Genomic DNA, 16,964 nt, shown 5'->3' with positions numbered 1-16,964 from the left:
TCAAATGGTTTCTCTCTCTTCAATTTAGCTTTTGAACTTGATTGTAAAATTCTGCAGGAATATACCTGGGAAAGTGTGCTTGGTTGGGCCAGGCAAAATAGATAAAGATGTGGACTCTTTTACACAGAGTGAGATCAGTATCTTTGAGCCTCTTAGTCCTCATTTGTATTGTAAAATAGAGTAAGATTCTTTTAGCTTTAGGAGGTGACAGCACCAGGAGGCATGCAGTATTCTTCAAAGTAGCACTAATCTGAGGACAGTCCTCTTCCTTTGAAGGGAGGTCCACAATTGGAATTAAAAAAAAAAATTCACTCAGACTTAGGCTTACTCCCTTATTATATATCTAGTAATTCCATTTGTCTTAAAGCCACTAGAAAAGAGTCCTGGAGACTGGGTCTGTGGCCCTTTTACACTAGTGCAAAAGCATTTCTGTGTTATAGGTAATATTTGCAAATACTCTTATTTTCTGCTACATTCCTTCCCTACAATTGCGTTTCCAGGATTACACATAAAATAAAGCTTATATTCAGCAATCTCAAAAAACATACCTTCACAGGTCCTACCACTTCTGAAAGAAAGGCAGGACCAGGTTTTATAAAGAGCATAGATTCAGAAGTCTCACATAGATTTGTCCCATGCTAGCTGCAAACATTTAAGCAAAGCTTCTTGTCACATTTCTTTCTCATCTGGAATATAAGTATGATGACCATGTTTATAGTTTTCTCTTTATAGGATATTTTTTAAGAGCCAGCTTTTATTTTTGCTTCTTATCAATATTTTTTCTGTAGTTTGAGCTTTCAAAACAGAGATTGATTTTCCAATTTCCATCATAGAATGTTTTTCTTTTCTCCAAAGTCAAAGAAGTGATCCCTTGAAGCCACAGAAAATCATCTTTTGAAATAAATGAAAAGTGGGTAGAGGTATTGGATCCATTGAACTGAAAACAATACCCAGGCTACCAAGGTGAGAAGCACCTGCTGAGGGGGAGGGGCTGAGTCAGGTAGCATTGCTCCTTGTGGATTCCAGTTTTGTCTTTCCCATCAATTAGTATGATGGGAAAATACTTGTAGTGTTCGATGATGTCTTCTACTGAATTAAACTTCTGAAACACAGAAAAGAAAGTTAATGAAAATTTAAATATCTTTTGTGTCTGTGGGTTAAAGCACAGAATAAGATGCTTCGTTTCCTTAGGGAAGAAATTAACTCATTTAGCTTTTTTTTGTGTGTGTGTGAAGGTATGTCAGAAAGCGATTAAAAAAAAAAGAATGTGGAAAACCAGCTCTCGAAGGATGTGTGATAAAGAAGTTAGCAAGGAATAGGGGATCCCTGGGTGGCGCAGCGGTTTGGCGCCTGCCTTTGGCCCAGGGCGCGATCCTGGAGACCCGGGATCGAATCCCACATCGGGCTCCCGGTGCATGGAGCCTGCTTCTCCGTCTGCCTGTGTCTCTGCCTCTTTCTCTCTGTATGACTATCATAAATAAATAAAATTAAAAAAAAAAAAAAGTTAGCAAGGAAGAGTAAGGTGCTTGGGGAGACCACTCAATCTTCACCTAGTAAACTGGTGGGAAGACCTGCAGAGAGCCCCCCTCCTGGAAACCCCTGCGTTCCAGTGAATCCTGGGGGTAATCAGAAGGAGCAGAGCCAGCCACAGTGCCAATGTCGCTTCCTTGCCTGGGTTTCTTGTGAGATAATGAGGTGACAGCAGATCTTCACTCTTTTTGTGTTTCTGGAGATATGCAGATGAAGGGCTGTGGCAAACTGAATAGACAGATTATTTCAAATTTGGGGAATCAGGATGTGCTTTGCTGAAGATGCAGACTTGAAATGGGCTATACCTTCTGGGTGATTCTGGATAAAGGGACAAGAGGGTTTAAGGATTCTAAAAGCAGAGGAAGAAGCATGAACAAAGGCAGGTGTTGAAGACATGAGGACACAGATGGTGGTGATTCTGATGAGCTGAGTTTGGGTGTATCCTCAAAGGAAGAGGATGACTATAAGTAGGAAGAGCTTGATCCTCCTCGGCCGCAACCCCATGAGGTGAGCAGGGCACGTGGAATGGCCTCATGGAAGAGCTAAGGAAACTGCAGCTCAGAAACGTGGCCTGAACTGCTTGGGTCACACAGCCAGTGGTCCAGGACCAGGAATGGAATCTAGTTCTTTTGGATATGAGTCGTCTGCCCTTTCTCTCATACAACTTGGCCTATGGCTTGTGACCCTGGATTCCAACAGATCAGGACAGAGACGACACAGCCTGAAGGGAGGGACTTCGGTGGGATGACTCTGATGCTGCCAGCACATGTTTGCAGGCCTTCGGGGTATCCAGCAGGGAGTGGGATTGTCACGGTGCCTGTCCTTGTGGAGATTGTATTCTGGAGGGGGCAGACAGAAGATAACTCCCTGTACAAACAGGTCATTTCATTTAGGTATAACATGCTCTAAAGAATGTACTTGGGACTCAGGAGCATCACCAGGCCTCCTGGAGAGCTTCCCTCGGGGGCTGCATGTGGCCACTGGGAGGGAACTCCTTTTCCTCAGGGGCACACAGTGCTAGTGACCTGTAACTGCCATGGCTGTCCCCTCCTTCCCACCACCTGTGGAGGGTGTGAAGCATAATGAGGTATCACACTGGAGGAAAGACTGGGATATAGTCCACAAGCTTCTCAGCTATTCCCACCCAAGCTCATCTGACTTGGCTTCTGGCTTTCCTTTTTTTCTTTTCTTTCCTTTTCTTTTCTCTCTTACTTTTGTTTAAAGATTTTATTTATTCATGAGAGACACAGAGAGGGAGGCAGAGACACAGGCAGAGGGAGAAATAGGCTAGGGAGCTTCCCTACAGGGAGCCCGAAGTGGGACTTGATCCCAGGACCTGGGATCATGACCTGAGCCAAAGGCAGATGCTCAACCACTGAGCCACCCAGGTGCCCCAGCTTCTGTCTTTTCACACTAAAACAGTCCTGATTAAATCTGTGGCTTGCCCATCTGCACCTGCTACTGGATCTGATTTCAGTGAGATAACCCATCTGTCCACTCCTCGCAGATATACAATAAACACTAGGTCTGACCTGATGCTAAGGTAAGGTGGTTTCCTGGTTGTGCCATGGGGAATGCAAGGGTTGCAGAAGTCTGATGTGAAGGGGCTATGGGGACCATGTGCCTGAGTTCCAAACTCGGTACTCCCACTCAAGAGCTGTGTGACCTTGGTTCGTTTCTCTTACTCCCTGTTTCAGTTTCTCTGTCTACGAACAGTAATGGTAAGTCATATCAGGACCTACCTCTGACAGCCATTGTGAGGATTAATTGAACTAACACTTATTCACCATTTAGAAGAGAGCTTGGTATACAGTGAGTGCTCAATAAATGTTGTCATGACTATGACTTCATCCCTTGTGGGTTTGCCAAGAACGTGAACAAAGAACAATGAGATCACTGGAGAAGTTTATAGATTATTATTGTCCACCTTCAGGAAGGCCCCCCCTTTTTTTCGGTATTTTCATCTCCAGTCATAAACGGAGTTTTCTTCCTCTTTTTTCATATTCAACAAAACTAAAAGTAAGTGATGAAAAGAAACTTCTCATGTGGAACTCTTTTCCAAAATTGGTTAACCCATGTGGCACAAAGGAAAGCCTCTTCCTTGATACTCATCTTCAGAGGAAAAATGCCTGCTTTTTGTTCTCATTCCTGTTATCTTTAGGATGGTCTTGAAATAATGATTTCAATATTAATTGTTTTAATAACTGACTACATGGATGCCATTTTACACGAAATTGTAATTTTAGTAAGGGGTAGGAAGCAAGCAAAGCAGGAGCAAAAAATCAGGCTGTCATTTCTTATTTCCTTCTAGTGATAGGCCCATAACTGATATATTACCCTAAAGAAACTTTAAAAAAATTATAATTAAGCTCTTATTTTTATGTTAAATGGTTTTTCCAGGAGGGCAGCAAATGTCATCCTGTTGTTAGATCTTAAAATTTCTTTAAATCTTTTGTGTTTGTTTGCCTTATATACCAACTGTAGGTAATGGTTCACGGACAGAAGGGTAAAGAAATCTGTTTGGGACTGCCCAGAGCAGTGAAAGAAGAAAAGAGAGAAGCTGATGGAAGAAATGAAAAGCTCATGGATTCATTGTTTATCTCTGCCTACTAGTCTTTAAAGTTTGATTTATCCAGTAAGCATCTATCATAATTTTCAGTCATTTATCATAACCATTTGCAAGACAAGGGCAGGTCTGATGATTGAAACTGCTCCTTTCTATGAGCTTTCACAGAAACGTTAACAGATGTGGTATCTGAACTCAGATGCAGGTTAATGTCTGGCAGCCAGTGAAGCTCTGAGGGTTACTAATGACAGGTGCTTCTCTCTCTCTCTCTCATTTTTTTTCTAAGATTTTATTTATTTATTCATGAGAGACACAGGCAGAGGGAGAAGCAGACTCCATGCAGGGAGCCCGACATGGGACTCCATCCTGGGTTTCCAGGACCATGCCCCAGGCCGAAGGCGGCGCTAAACTGCTGAGCCACCCGGGCTGCCTCGGCAGGTGCTTCTCTTGCCAGGCCTGGTGTTCTAGCAGTTGCTAAATATTTCCAGTCTCACCCCTGCTTAGGTGCATGCATAGATAGGTACAGATGGAGCAGGGTTGCCCCTAGATGGCAGGGATTCTGTGTCCTCAGAATGGAGCATTAAGTCTAGCATAGTGTAAGCATAAAATTAATGCTTGAAAAATAACTGAGCAGATGGATAGAGTGGGCTGAAAGGTGGTCCCTGAGAGATAGGTCATGTCCTAATCCCGGGAATCTGTGTTACCTTATATATCAAAAGACTGTATATTACTTCACATGACAGAAGATGGGATAAATCGAGGGTCATTGTAGGAGGAGCGAATCCTGGGTTATCCCTAAAAGCCATCATGTGTTGCCTTACTAGAGAGAAGCACAGGGTGACTCATTCAGAGAAGAGGGAGATTTTAGTGCAGAGGTAGAGATGAGGATGATGTGACCCACAAGCCAGAGAGCCACCAGAAGCTGAAAGGGACAAGGTAAGGTCCTCCCTTGGTGTCTAGAAGCCTTGCTGATACTTTAACTTCAGATGTCTGGCTGCCAGCACCACAAGAGAAGGCATTTCTGATGAAGCCACCAAGTTTGTGATGCTTTGTTACGGGCCCCAGGGAATAAAGACACCGGGTCTTTCCTAAATCTGAATTCAGACATGAGTTTCTAGCCATGTGGCTAACAGGATGACCCAAATACCTAAATATGCGGCAAAATGGACCTTCCCAGGCTTATTCTTGGCAGATGTGTGTGGGTTTGCTTGCCTTCTGTGCATGGGGAGGTGTGCTGGCATGCTTGCAACCCCTGTGTCCCGGGGAGAGCTGCGCCTCACTTGGGCCTGGGTAACAAACCTGATGCACAGGCTCTCAGGAATCACTTACAGTGGAAACCCATACTCACTGTGCACCTGCCTCTATGTGTCTGAGCCTCTACGTGGCTGTGTTGACATCCCCTCATCTGACACATAATGACTCCCTTGAGATGGGTGTCGCTGCGTTGGATGTGTGGTTAAATTCTGAAGTTTGTGAGGCAGCCAAAAAAGCCACACAAAACCAAAATTATCCTTGACAACCCTGTATCTCATTACCTTTCTCTGCAGAGTCAAACTAAGACGCTATTTCTTTATTCAAGCCCCAGATAAAGTAGCTAGTGCTGGCTTGCTCTCAACAGAGCTGTACTGTATCAAATTCTTTCTCCCTTTTGTAAAGCTGGGAACGTCTCCCCCAGCAAGGCAGGGGCTCCCCTGCATGGTGAGGGGCAGGAGCAAGCTGAGAACACGCTAGACCATCCCAGCCTTGCACCAGCAGCCAGCTCCTTGGGTGGACAGGCAGGAAAGTGTACAGCTCTAAAGTATAAAGTATAAGTTCTCATGCAGTGCCTGGTGCACTTCACGAAAGTGTTAACACTCCTTCATCCCACGTTCTGGCCTGTTTTCAAGCAGGCTGGGGATTGTTTGCATTTGGTCATGATGTTATCTGAGACCATGTAAGTATTTTTGCAGAGTGAAAAATGAAGCCCAGCCTTGCCGTGTACCTGCTGTGACTGGGGGGCCCATTACTTAGCATTTGTGTCTCAGTGTCACTGTCTATTAAATGGAAATATTAGTGGCACCGATGTCACTGGGTTGCTAGGAGGGTGAAATCGATCAAGTTAATTTAGTAATTGTTAACTGCACAGGACAGGTCCCATGCACAGCAAACATGCAAGTGTTAAATAGCAGGAAAAAGGAGACTTGCTTGGGGGAATAATGCATGGGAGGAGAACATTCTGGAATAACCCAAAAAGGGTTTTCTTAAAATAGGCGTTTGAATCCTTAAGGGATCCTAGGTGGTAATAATTAGAGCAGCTCACCTGGAAGCTGATGGTCTAATCTTGGCTGTCACAGATGGCAAGTGCCTCCCTGCTGAGGCAGGGAACTGGCTGACAATCTGATTAAATGCTGTTCAGATGGCATCCCAGAGTAAGAGTCGCTGTTTCCTCTTTTGTAGGCAAAGTGTGGCATGCTAAGGGAAAAGCTGTGACCCCTTTAGGTCTGTAGGAGTCGGTAAAAGGGCTCCATAATGCATCCTTCCCAGAGGTTTTTGAGGTCCAGGAGAGAGAGTAAATGATACAGCAGCTGGCAGGCCATGCATATCAGGGCACATGGTTTCCACTTGTGTGTGTCCCGAGCATTTAAAAGTCATATATGGGGGCACCTGGGTGGCTCAGTGGTTGAGCATCTGCCTTTGGCTCAGATCGTGATCCCAAGGTCCTGGGATCCAGTCCCGCATCAGGCTCTCCGCAGGGAGCCTGCTTCTCCCTCTGCCTATGTCTCTGCCTCTCTCTCTGTCTCTCTCTGTGTGTCTCTCATGAAAAACTAAATAAAATCTTTTTTTTAAAAAACGTCATATGCAGCTTTTTTTCTTTAAGAACGTGGAAAATTCTATGAGCTGGAAGAAGCTAGAGCAGGATAGAGGGGCACGGAGCTTCCATCCACTAACCACAGGCATCTGGTGCAGGGGAACTATACCCCAGTTATTGCAACGACTTGAGTAAGAATAAAAAGATAATAACTCACATTTTCTGTGGCCTGGCTAAGTCCCTGGCCGGCTCAGAGTGTTTTACATTCTGCGAAGTTGCTAATCCTCAACACAAAAGGGAAAATTGGCTCCTTCTCTCTAGCCTCGCTGTAATACTCCCTTATTGTGGCTCTATTTAGCCGATTTCTGTATTAATCTATCCATCCTCTCGTGCTCTCATGGATGCCCAAACTTTCCCAGGCTCTGGCAAAGGCTGGTGCGGAGTGCACGTCTCCAGTCACGTGTGATTCTCAGAAGGGGCTCCAGGTCCAACGCTGGTTTTCAGCCGGAGCCCTCACACACCTGCTGATGGGATGCTCATGTGGGCGCCCACCTGAGGTGCTTTGGCAGCCCTGGCCATGATCTTCATCTTGATCTCTACTTAAGGACAGTAGGTAGTTGTGTGAAGGTTCTGGTTTCACACAGTATTTGTTTTCTCAGACCTCGTAACAAAGTACCACAGTGGGGCGAAGTGAGGGCGCCTAGACAGACCACGGTCCTGGAGCCTGGAAGTCTAGGATCAAGGGGTCAGCACACTTGGTTCCTTCGGAGGCCTCCCTTCTGGTATGTAGATGGCTGTGCTGTTCACTTTACATCTGTGTGTATCTGTGTCCTAATCTCCTCTTCTTACAGAGACACCAGACACAGTGGGTCCGGGCCCCCATGCCTGTGACCTCATTTTACCTTAATCCCTTCTTTAGAGGCCCTTGCTCCATATACAGTCTTATCCAGAGGTACTAGGTGTTAGGGCTTCACCATATGAATTTGGGAGCGGGGGGACACTGTTCAGCCCATAATGTAGACCAATGGATAAAATTGAGGTCTGGAGGGATGCCTGCGTGGCTCAGTGGTTGAGCATCTGCCTTTGGCTCAGATCGTGATTCCAGGGTCCTGGGATCAAGTCCCGCATTGGGCTCCTCAAAGGGAGCTACTTCTCCCTCTGCCTATGTCTCTGCCTCTCTCTCTGTGTCCCTCATGAGTGAATAAATAAAATCTTTAAAAAAAATTGAGGTCTGGAGATGCTAAATGAGAATTACTAAATTAAAGAAATCTAGACAAGAAAAGAACATTACATTTGAAGAAACTAAAGCCCAGAGAAGCAGTGGGCCTGACCTCACTGCTTAGACTTAGTAAATGTGATGCAGAACTTGAACCCTGTGCTTCCCTTCCACTCCTCTCCCTACCTTCCTTCTGAGAAGTTGAAAGAGTAGCTTGTCCTCACCCTCTCATGACTTGTGTGTCTCTAGTCCACTTACATATTTTTCTGAGCCTCGGTTTCCCTACGTCTGAGGTCGGAGCAATTGTTATGTCAAGGAGCTGTTGAGGGTTAGCGTGAGGTGGTGCAGACAGACCGGGCCTACTGTAAGCACATTCAGTGGAAATCAGCCTCCTTCCTCCTTTGTCTTCAGTTATTCACAAATGCCTTGATTGCTTCTCTGACCCTAGCCGCCTCTCAGTGGATCTGTACTGAGGGGGGGGCACGCTCAGCGTGGCACTGAATGCTGTGGTTAAGCTCACATTCAATTTAGAGACACAAACCTAAGGGTTCCTAGCGCCGGCAGGTGTTGGGAGGAATGCCTGCCGTGGGAGTTTGGCGTGGGAGTTGGGCAGGAAAGCGGGGCTTCGGGGGCGGCCTCCAGGGAGGCAGAACGGCATGTGTCCTGTGGAATGACTGTCCTGTAACAGCAGAGCAGTGTGGAGGGTACAGGGGATGCTGAGGATGGGCTGGGGCCCTGTGGGCTGAAGCGTAATAAGGTGCAGGTGGCGGGGGGAATGCTTGTAGAAGGGGCTGGGAGGGATTTAGTCTCTGCCGCAGGGGTGGCCTCTTTTGTCCTACCCCAGCAGTCAAGGGGCGATGCCTGGTGCCTTGGCCAGCATCCCCCAGCTTATCCCCTTGTTGTCTTTGGTCTGGAGAAGGGAAGCTGTTGGGCTGTACCCACCTCATCTCCCCTCAGTCCTGTCCCCAGGGCAAACTGCTGATTCTTCTCCAGGAAACGGATTTTCACATTGTAGACTTTGTTCCCATAAAACACCACCAACACGTAGGGTTCCGCCCTGGATTTCGTGGAACAGTCTCGGACCAGGAAAGTGCCGTCCTGCAGCAGAAGGAAGAATGGTGTGTTCTCAGGCATGCCAGCATCCCACCCTGGACAACGGTGGCAGTAGTGACACTTGCATGTACCAGATTCCCACATGGCTTTCTTTTTGGCAAACCAGTTTTGTACAATTTAATTTAGTGAGTGTCAGTGTGTGTAAGGGTTCTTGCTACTTTCTGGAAAGTATACGTGACACCATTACATGTCCCTTCTTCTGAATTTTCCACAAACCCCACTGTCCTCAGTGTCATGCCTATAGCCTTAGCATCATGTTCGTGGATAAATGCTCCAGCCTGTCTTGTGGTTTTGTTTCCCTGCATCCTGGCTCCAGCCAAGCCACTGTTTCCCAAAGGCACCATCTTGCTTTTGGACTCTCAGCTTTCACATGAAACAGGCCACCTCATCTGCAGGGTGTAGTCTTCCATCTCCCCTGCTGGGGGTGCCTCCTGCACCTGCCCATCCTGTTCTGTCTGATGCTCAGGTGTTATTCTAGAGACCATGCGAGCCATTGAAGGCTTTAGCAGGAGAGGCTTTTAGCGTGATACCCGGGGCGTCTGAGAGGGATGTTAATATAGGGCTAGGGTCCCCCAAAAGACCTGGGGCTTCAGTCATTGGTAGCAGCACGAGCAGACATGGGAGTGAGGGGATAACATAGCCTCAGGTGAGCGGAAGGAAGGTGTAGGGGAAGAAAGAGGAGACAGCAAAAGGATTAAGCAGGAAACAGAAGCTTCAGTGTGATGGGAGCCAAGGGAGAAGATGGAGGGTCTCTAAGAGAAGGCCAGCAGTGTGAGATGGCTTGAGGGCTGTGAATAGGCAAGGCCGTGCGGTCCAGCCCACCCCAGTGCAATAGCTCAGGCTGGATGTCTGCTCATAAACAGCTAGGAAATTAAGCGATTCTCCTGAATAGAAGCACACCTGCAAGGCTGGTTTTGTGGCTACATTGTGCCTTTTATATGATGAAAAAATGCTGAAAAATCTGTAACTGTAGTTGCATAGATTCTTGTGTAGATGGTTACAAATGACCTATTACAATAGATCTAATTAGATGTGTGCAGGACTTACTATTTTTTGTAGATAGGTATGATATATAATTTATAATTGTTACATATAATTGTCTCCATATAGACTATATTTTATATCTATATATCACTATATAACTATTATGTGTAACTAATATGTATAGTTATAGGTACAGATAATGGTTTTAATACTGTATAATAATACTATAAGTTTATAAATAATACTAAGAAAACTGTAATGAAGTGATAATTCTGGTAACTAAGGTTTATTGAGACTTGCTCTCCACATGCTAAGCATTTTAGGGGTGCCTGGTTGGCTCAGCCAGTTAAGCATCTGCCTTCAGCTCAGCTCATGATATTAGGGCCTTGGATGGAGCCCTGCATCAGGCTCCCTGCTGAACGAGGAGTCTGCTTCTCCCTCTGCCTGTCCCTCCTGCCTTTGTGCTTGCTTTCTCTCTCAAATAAATAAAATATTTTAAAAAATGATGCTAAGCATTTTACATACATTACTTCATGTGATATTTACAAAAAAATTGAGAAGTTATTTTATCCTCATTTTACAGGTAAGGGTCAAATTGCTTAAATGAATCCACTAACACATCATGGCTAACTAGTAGATTACCTAAAAGTCAAGCCCAAGAACTTACCTTCTAAATGTATCAGCCTCTAAGTACATAAAGAAGGATTGAGGAGTTTTCTGGAATGTGTTCTACTTAAAACATTCAGCCGTAATTGAAGTCTTAAGATTCAAGCACAGAACATTGCCCGAGATTTGAAAGGGAGAGGACGCCAAGACACGGAACCAAGTTTTGGTTTTATCATCTTAACCTCTGCAATGAGTTTGTCACCACGAATCTGGGCAATCCTACTATTTAAATTATCTCTCATTAATTGGAAACATGTTTTGACAAAACGGAGACAAACAGAATAGGAAAATATGAAGTCATGCAACTGAGATGCTGTTTTCTTAGTGCTTTTGTGGGAGGTAGAGAAACAGGCACACAGAAGGGGGGCGAAATGAGCCTTGATCGAGTGCCCAAATGTTGTTGGAAGGACATTATGTGATGTATACATTGCTCTTCTAGCACCACCGACACAGCAGTTCCTGGAAGCAGGTCTTCTATGACTAATTTTTCTGTTGGAAAACAGGCTCAGAGAGTGCGGTGGTTCATTGGGTATTGATTAGCCAGGAGCAGGAGGTAGGGTTGGCGATGGCACCCTGCTCTCCCATTTACCCTGCAGAGATCAGCGAAGGTGGGATTCCCTGGGGAGGGGCAAGGGAGGGTCCTGTAGGCAAGGCATCACCTAGCCACTTAGGACTCCCCATTGGAATGCAGAGAACTCTAATGGCTACTGGAGGCAGTTGTGGTTTTGTGACAAGAACACTGATCTCGAATAAAGACCGGCCCTGCCACTTTATCCACTTTATGACTGAGACCTCGATTGAGCCTCAGATTCCTCATCTAGAAAATGAGATCATTCTGTTGACGCCTAATATGTTCAAGATGCTCTGTTAACTCTATTAATTTTCTATTGCTAGAAAAAACTACCATGGACTTTGTGGACTAAAATACAAATATATTCAATAGTTCTGGAGGTTGAATTCTGATATGGGTTTGACCCAGCTAAAGTAGAGGGGTCACAGGGCTGGGTTCCTTCTGGAGGCTCTCGGGAAGAATGCATTTCCTTGCCTTCTTTGGCTTCCAGAGGCTGTCAGCGATCTTTGACTTAGAGCCCCCGTGTCCAACTGACATTTCTGCCTTGCTCTTATAAGGATTCTTGTGATTGCACTGAATTCACTTAGATATTATAATACTGTCCCAATCTCAAGATTCTTTTTTTTTTTTTTTTAAGAATTTTTTTATTTGAGAGACAGAGAGAACCAGTGGGGGGCGCAGAAGGAGAGGACACCGTGGCATCTCAAGATTCTTAATCTAATCATGTCTGTAAAGTCCTTTTTCTAAGATGGTGTATTCACAGGTTCTAGTGATTAGAATGTGAGGCTTCTTGTTAGGGGGCATTATTCTATTTACCCTACCATTATTCTATTGATTAAATTTCATAATAACAATTCTGACAGCTACATTTTATTAAAATTTATTGGAGACCTATCATTTATTCACTCATTTACTAATTAACTAACTCATCCATTTTTGTATTTCCTCATTCAACAATAAACATTGCCCTGGTTAGTTGAGAGGCTTTGATGCTCAACCGTCTTGAGAACCTTTCTATCGCTTCTGAGATATTTCTCACAACCTAGTAGAGCTTCCTGCCCACAGTAGAATAGTTACTTAATAACTTTGCTATTTTTGATAACGGTTCTAGTAATCATTTGATCTGATCACAAGTGTTTCAGTTCTTTTCTCCTTTTGGTCAAATGATAGGTTTGTCCTTCCCCATCCCCTTGGAGATGAGGCCTGGCCACGTAAATTGCTTTGGCCAATGAAATGTTAGCACAGATGAGTGTTACTTTTGAGAGGATGTGCTACGAGCTGGCATGTGATTTGCGTGAGCACGTGTGGAGACACAGCCCTCACCAGCCTAGGTCTATGCTCCCAAACCTTTCTAGCACATGGAGCACAAGCAAGAAAGTTTTGCTATGCTAAGCAACTGAGATCTTGGGTAGTTACTAGGATAACCTATCATTTCCTGACTGTGAGCGCATCCATGATCCCTGCACCTTTCCTGAAGACAGGAGACATAAAGACGCCCCTGTACTTTGGGCAGGCCTTGAGGAATGAGATGCACTTGGGAGCAAGCAGAAGGTCATTGTGACCTCCATTCATACCATAGCTTCCACATCTGATCTCCAAAATAGTTCCTTAGGGTTGATTTTACTGTTTTCATTTAACAAAGAAACCTAAGCTTAAAGATATTTTGGAATAAGAACACATGACTAATAATAAGTTCTCAGCCAAGTGTCCCTTTTAATGACAACTCCCCCCCCCCAGCACTGAGAGATATAGGCTGGTGCATAAAAGCACACTGCTCAAGATGCTCTGGGACCTATGGGCAGAAAACCTGAAGATGGCTGCAGGCACGGTGAGATGGGCCCTCTGGAAGGCATTACCTTGTTCTCCTTCCTTAATGCCTCTTCTACTGCCTGGCGACTGTGTTCTCCAATGTACCAGTCGTTGTTCTGGACGTCCTGCAGTGCGGGTCAATGATGAATATTTTAGGGTCAAAAAGAAGTACTAATGTTCATTAATTAACAAAAGTGTACTTTTGTCCCGCTAGGGTCAAACCACAGTTTGATTTATAGTAAACACGGAGTACAAACGTCCCATTCCTGGGTCTGGGAATGGACACAGAAAAAGTAATTGCAGCTAAGGGACTATGAACCTGGCAGGACAGAGTCTATCTGTCATTGAAAGTAACCAGACATTTCACTCCCCGTCTATTGAGAAAGGTCCTTTGGCTCCACACTCAACATGGGTAATAAACTCTCTACTGTCCATGGTTTCTGAATCTGCACCCGCTGAAGCTAAGGAGGGATGCATATTGTTTGCGAAGCCAGTGGGGCCTGAGTCCTTGTAAAACCAGCAGGGGAGGGAAAGGTGCAGATCTAGAGCATCTTTATAGCACATCTGTGACACCACATGCCGTGGAACTGGGATTCAAACCCTGGTCTGTCTGGCTTCATCCCTGTACCATGATCCCTTATTATACCAATTGATTTATTTTTATTATAAGATCCATCATAACAAGGGTGCCTGGGTGGCTCAGTTGGTTAGGCATCTGCCTTGGGCTCAGGTCATGATCCCAGGGTTCTGGGATTGGATCCCACACCGGGCTCCCTACTCAGCAGGGAATCTGCTTCTCCCCCTTCCCCATCCCCCTCCTCCCCTTAACTTGTGCTCTCTCTCTCTCTTTCTCTCTCTCAAATAAATAAAATCTTAAAAAAAATCCACCACAACAGAAGAAAGAGCCATCAGGGAGATGTACCATGGATCTGCAATTCCTTTACTGGATCCTAAGGATGATAACATTAAACCATCCCCTGTCTGAGTCCAACATCTCTAAGGACATTCTTCATTCATTATCCCAGACCATCCCTGCAATAGTCCTGTGAGGTAGGCATGTCAGGACAGTGCAAGGACTCAACATCTGTCACATGGTTGGGAAGAGAGCAGTTTTTTGTTCTCCATCCTCCCAGCACATACCTGATCCTTCTGTACAATGGGTACACTAGCTCCAGCCTAACTGCAAACTCACTGGCTGCCACCCTCTGGTGGTCAAAGGACGTGGGTCTGGCCAGCCAGATGGGCTTGCTGTTCTCTGGACGTGCATAGCTTCAGGGCTTGGCATGAGCCAGCCCTGTTGTCCGGACACCCTCCCATGCCTCATCCTTTCCTCTGGCCTGGCTCTGCCATTCTCTTCCATCGAGTGGGGGGGGTCTTATTTAACACCCCCTTTGGAATACATACTTAGTCCTTACCCCCTGAGAGGGTCCAAGGGCAGGACCAGCCCTGCTCACTCCTGCAGAGCCTTGGAACAGGCTCCAGAAACAAAGGAACCTCAGAGCCCCATCTCCTTCTGAAGTGGGAGCTCTTGGAGCTCAGAGTGGTCTGCTGCTTCTGGAGGGTCTCAGATAGTCCAGGGGCTTGGCAGGGCTTAGTTGTGGTGCCTCTCATCTCTTCTAACTTTATTTACTTCTTCAAACTAGAACACACTTAAGAGATTTTATAGTCTTGGGTTTTTCCAGGTGTGGTCATGAGTGCCAGCAGGTGAGTTTAGGTGGTACTCAGACACAGCATTAAATAACTCTGCATTAGCTGGGGGAGAAGTAGCCCCCTTTCAGTTCTCTGTCTAGCCCTTAGAATAATTCAAGAGGAACGTTTCTTTTTTGTTCTAGTATGTCCTTAATATCTCTCTGGCATTTCTAATCTCTCCTGCAACAGAACAATCCTTGTACTGAGAACCATTAGTGAGTGGTGGGATCTTGCTGCAATTTAATGGCCTTGTTTTGTTGGACCTTAAATGACTTAAAAATGTGGTAAAATGTCACAGCATAAGATTTGCCATATAAGCCACTTTTAAGTGTAGATTCCACTGATATTGAGTATATTCTAAATGGTTGTTTTTGCATCACCACTGTCCATCTCCAAAACTTTGTCATCAGCCCAAACTGAAATTCTAGAACCATTAAACAGGCTTTAAATCCGTTGAATCATAAAGCCCATTTCCCCTTCCCAGACTCTGGCATCCACTGTTCTATTCTGTCTCTATAAATTTGCCTATTTTACCCTCATATAGGTGGAATCACTGTAAAAAATATTAAAAACCAGTAATATGTAACCAAAAGGGGAAAAAATAAAGCCAATCATAAGATTCTCCTAGGAATTGTTCAATAAAGCTCTCTTTTGATGCTAAGTTCATCTAGAAAGACACTGCTGAGAAATATTTGTTTTACCTTTTCATCAGAACTTCTGGGGGAAGGCTTTCTCCAGCTTGTGTTTTTATAGTGAAGCAAATTTTCCTGAGGGCTGTAACGGGCTGGAGATTGACATCTCTGAGGATGGAACTGCATGCTTTCTTTATGGTCTGGAAAAAAGGAAATTCACATATAAATATGATTTTGTTCGTGTCTCAGATTGCCTTTCTCCCACGAACTGGAGCTCATCACTCCTTCCTGTGTCTGGGGCAACCTTCTTGGTCTACACCACTGTCATCTCACTTGGGACAGCAATCTCCTCTGGATTGTTCTCTTGCTTTGGCTTTTGCCCCTTTCTCTCTAAGGCATCTGGAGTAATCGTAACAAAATATAATTCTGACTTTGCTATTCTACATGGTAAAAATGCCTCCATGATTTACACCTGAAAGAAAATCTAAATGTTTTACTTCTCATAAGAGGGCCCGGAATAATTCTGTCTATCCGTCCATCCCACTTTGTCTACTCTATTCTGATCGTAATAAATTTTGTCCAGTTTCTTAAATAAGCTGAGCTTGTTCTCAGAAAACATTACTTTTTAAGTTGAAAGAATAACTTTTTGTTTTTATGCAATATCACTTTCTTAACCTAAAAGAATGACTAACAGATAAATTGTGGTTATTCAGACTTGGGCAGTTGGCAGATATTTTATTAAAAATGAACAAAGTGAGTCTGTCACTTTATGGAAAACAACTGGCAGTATTTGTTGCCAATTATAAAATTAGATTTTTCTAGTGCAAACTGGAATTTGGAAAAACTTGTATCTACCGCTATTACATAACAGCGCACTTTTCTGATGAGGCTGGTGGTGTTACTTGCAAATGTAATTTTTAAAAATATTATAAAATGTCTTAACATCGGAAAGGTCTCAGATCTGTGAATCATTTTCCAAGTGACCAATGTGTGATATTACAAAATCATGCCAGGTTAAAAGATTCTTTAAAAGAGCAAGATAGACCAAAAGGCTTTAAAATAACATAATACAAAAAGTGCATTGAAAAAGTTTAGCTTTCAGGGCAGCCCGGTGGCTCAGCGGTTTAGCGCTGCCTTCAGCCCAGGGCGTGATCTTGGAGACCCAGGATCGAGTCCCACATCAGGCTCCCTGCATGGAGCCAGCTTCTCCCTCCACCTGTGTCTCTGCCTGCCCCCCCCATCTCTCTCTCTCTGTCACTCATGAATAAATAAATAAAATATTAAAAAAAAGAAAAAGTTTAGCTTTCACATGGAACCTAAATTTTAAGATACTACCACTTGTCAAGTTTTGACATGGTATTTTCTCTTTATACATCAATGAAAATAGCATATTTCCACTG

The 16,964-nt window shown here is 44.5% G+C and overlaps 1 protein-coding gene across 1 annotated transcript in view; it reads right to left on the bottom strand.

The window, feature by feature from the left end:
- Positions 1 to 616: 616 nt before the first annotated feature.
- The window catches only part of CLNK (cytokine dependent hematopoietic cell linker), a 151,261-nt gene continuing 134,913 nt past the window's right edge, over positions 617 to 16,964 (bottom strand). Inside the window, exons 16-19 of the mRNA XM_041751424.1 lie at positions 15,634 to 15,764; positions 13,291 to 13,368; positions 9,043 to 9,198; positions 617 to 1,102 (exon numbers count right to left, since the gene is read on the bottom strand). Of these exons, the coding sequence (XP_041607358.1) occupies positions 956 to 1,102; positions 9,043 to 9,198; positions 13,291 to 13,368; positions 15,634 to 15,764 (512 nt within the window). The 3' untranslated portion in view covers positions 617 to 955. The remainder of the gene's footprint in view (positions 1,103 to 9,042; positions 9,199 to 13,290; positions 13,369 to 15,633; positions 15,765 to 16,964) is intronic.

Source organism: Vulpes lagopus, chromosome 4, assembly GCF_018345385.1.
Source record: "Vulpes lagopus strain Blue_001 chromosome 4, ASM1834538v1, whole genome shotgun sequence".
Lineage (NCBI taxonomy): Eukaryota > Metazoa > Chordata > Mammalia > Carnivora > Canidae > Vulpes > Vulpes lagopus.
The sequence above is the reverse complement of the archived record's forward strand: the minus strand, read 5'-3'. Positions and strand labels throughout refer to the sequence as shown.